The sequence below is a fragment of the Plectropomus leopardus genome, unplaced genomic scaffold (assembly GCF_008729295.1).
Source record: "Plectropomus leopardus isolate mb unplaced genomic scaffold, YSFRI_Pleo_2.0 unplaced_scaffold15141, whole genome shotgun sequence".
NCBI lineage: Eukaryota > Metazoa > Chordata > Actinopteri > Perciformes > Serranidae > Plectropomus > Plectropomus leopardus.
Genome location: NW_024616214.1, coordinates 1 through 1628, shown reverse-complemented (window position 1 = coordinate 1628; position 1628 = coordinate 1). Strand labels below are relative to the sequence as shown.

Genomic DNA, 1628 nt, shown 5'->3' with positions numbered 1-1628 from the left:
TGTGTGTGTGTGTGTGTGTGTGTGTGTGTGTGTGTGTGGGTGCGTGTGCATGTGCGTGCGTGCGTGTGTGCGTGAGCTCTTAATTGTTTTGAACACTTTGTACTTTTGAATCCAGCTGGTGAGCCTCAGGTTTATTTTGGGAATCTCTGATTATTAAAACTGAACCGGGCGGATTGTTCAGATTATTCGGATGCCTCAGACACGCGGACACGCCCGCCGCAGGCCTGTCCGTGCGCCGTTTCTCTGCCAAAGTCACAGCAGAAACTTCCTGTCTCAGATCAACAAACAGACGGATTCACCTCAGAGGTGAGTTACTGTTTTAACTCTGTTTTCACGCGTTTATCGATCATTGTTCATGCAGAGGACGGCGCTGAAACTGAGCGCTCTCCTGCAGAAAATGAGAGTTCAGATCGCGCTGCTGCTCTTGGTTCTGGTGGTCGGACTTCAGGCACAGACAGCGCCTCCTCACGGGGAGCGTCCAGGTAAGTGTGTCCTCACCTGTCTGATGTCCTGTCATAAATACACAAGGACAGCTTTGGATTTGTCCGTCTGCCTCTGCTTACAGTTATACCAGACGACAAATTCTTTCAAATTATGGACGCTCAGGAGACCGACTCAAAGGCGCCAGACAACAACAACAACAACAACAACAACAACAACAACAACAACAACAACAACGACGACGACGACGATGATAAAGGCTCCAAGAAATAAAGGGTCAGACTTCAATAATCCTGTTATTTCACTTTCAAGTTACTCTCTAAATATCTGATGCTGTTCTATATTTTCTCACCATCATTTTAAATCAAAGTAGACGATCGATGACTCGTGAAAATCTGCCCTCAGCAGCTGAGGTTGTCTTGCATGAGTCAGCAGAAGCAGCTAACGGCTGACGCGGTTACAGTGAAACACAACAGAGATCTGGACGTAAACGTGCCGGCTCAGACTGTCCAAACACTTTAATCACTCAGAGCATTTAGATAAGAAGCAACTCAACAAAAAGAGTTGACCAAAGATTAGTGTGTATTTTCAGAGCTGCAGGAGGAACTTCAGGTCAATATTTGTTGTGTCTCTGTACAGCACCGACGCTGAGAGAAGCTCCGTGTGTCCACAGACAGAGACAATGTTTGTCCCTCATTTGTGGACCTCACTAACATCAGCTGACAGGCTGTCGAAAAATGAAAAATCCAAAAATTTAACGATATACCAGATAGGTATACTGTAGATGGTAAACGGACTGCACGTGTACTGCGTTTATCTTTTGACCACTCAAAGTACTTTCACACTACATGTCACATTCACACATTCACTCACACACACACACACACACACACACACACACACACACACACTGATGGCCGAGGCTACTGTACGAAGTGCCACCTGCTACTCGGTAACCGTTCACACACACTCTGATGACGCAGCATCGGGAGAAATTTGAGGTTCAGTATCTGGCTGAAGGATAACTGACATGTTGACTGGAGGAGCCCAGGCCTAGATATAGATATAGATATGGATATAGATATAGATCTAATTATAGATATAGATATAGATCTAGTTATAGATATAGATATGGATGTGGGTATAGATATATAGGTATAGATATATTTTTGGATATGGATATAGAT

At 44.6% G+C, this 1628-nt stretch overlaps 1 protein-coding gene across 1 annotated transcript; it reads left to right on the top strand.

Moving 5' to 3' along the window:
• Positions 1-183: 183 nt before the first annotated feature.
• LOC121964298 (citrate synthase-related protein DDB_G0287281-like) lies at positions 184-718 on the top strand. The gene is made up of 3 exons (XM_042514512.1): positions 184-306; positions 395-482; positions 566-718. The coding sequence occupies exons 2-3, from the start codon at positions 398-400 to the stop codon at positions 712-714; spliced, it is 234 nt and encodes a 77-aa protein (XP_042370446.1). The 5' UTR covers positions 184-306; positions 395-397; the 3' UTR covers positions 715-718.
• Positions 719-1628: the final 910 nt, after the last annotated feature.

What these genes read in the sequence shown, in the direction of transcription:
- LOC121964298 (XM_042514512.1), top strand. Translation starts at nt 398, where the DNA reads ATGAGAGTTCAGATCGCGCTGCTGCTCTTGGTTCTGGTGGTCGGACTT. An exon ending in TCCTCACGGGGAGCGTCCAG is followed by an intron (nt 483 to 565) that starts GTAAGTGTGTCC and finishes CTCTGCTTACAG; the next exon opens with TTATACCAGACGACAAATTC.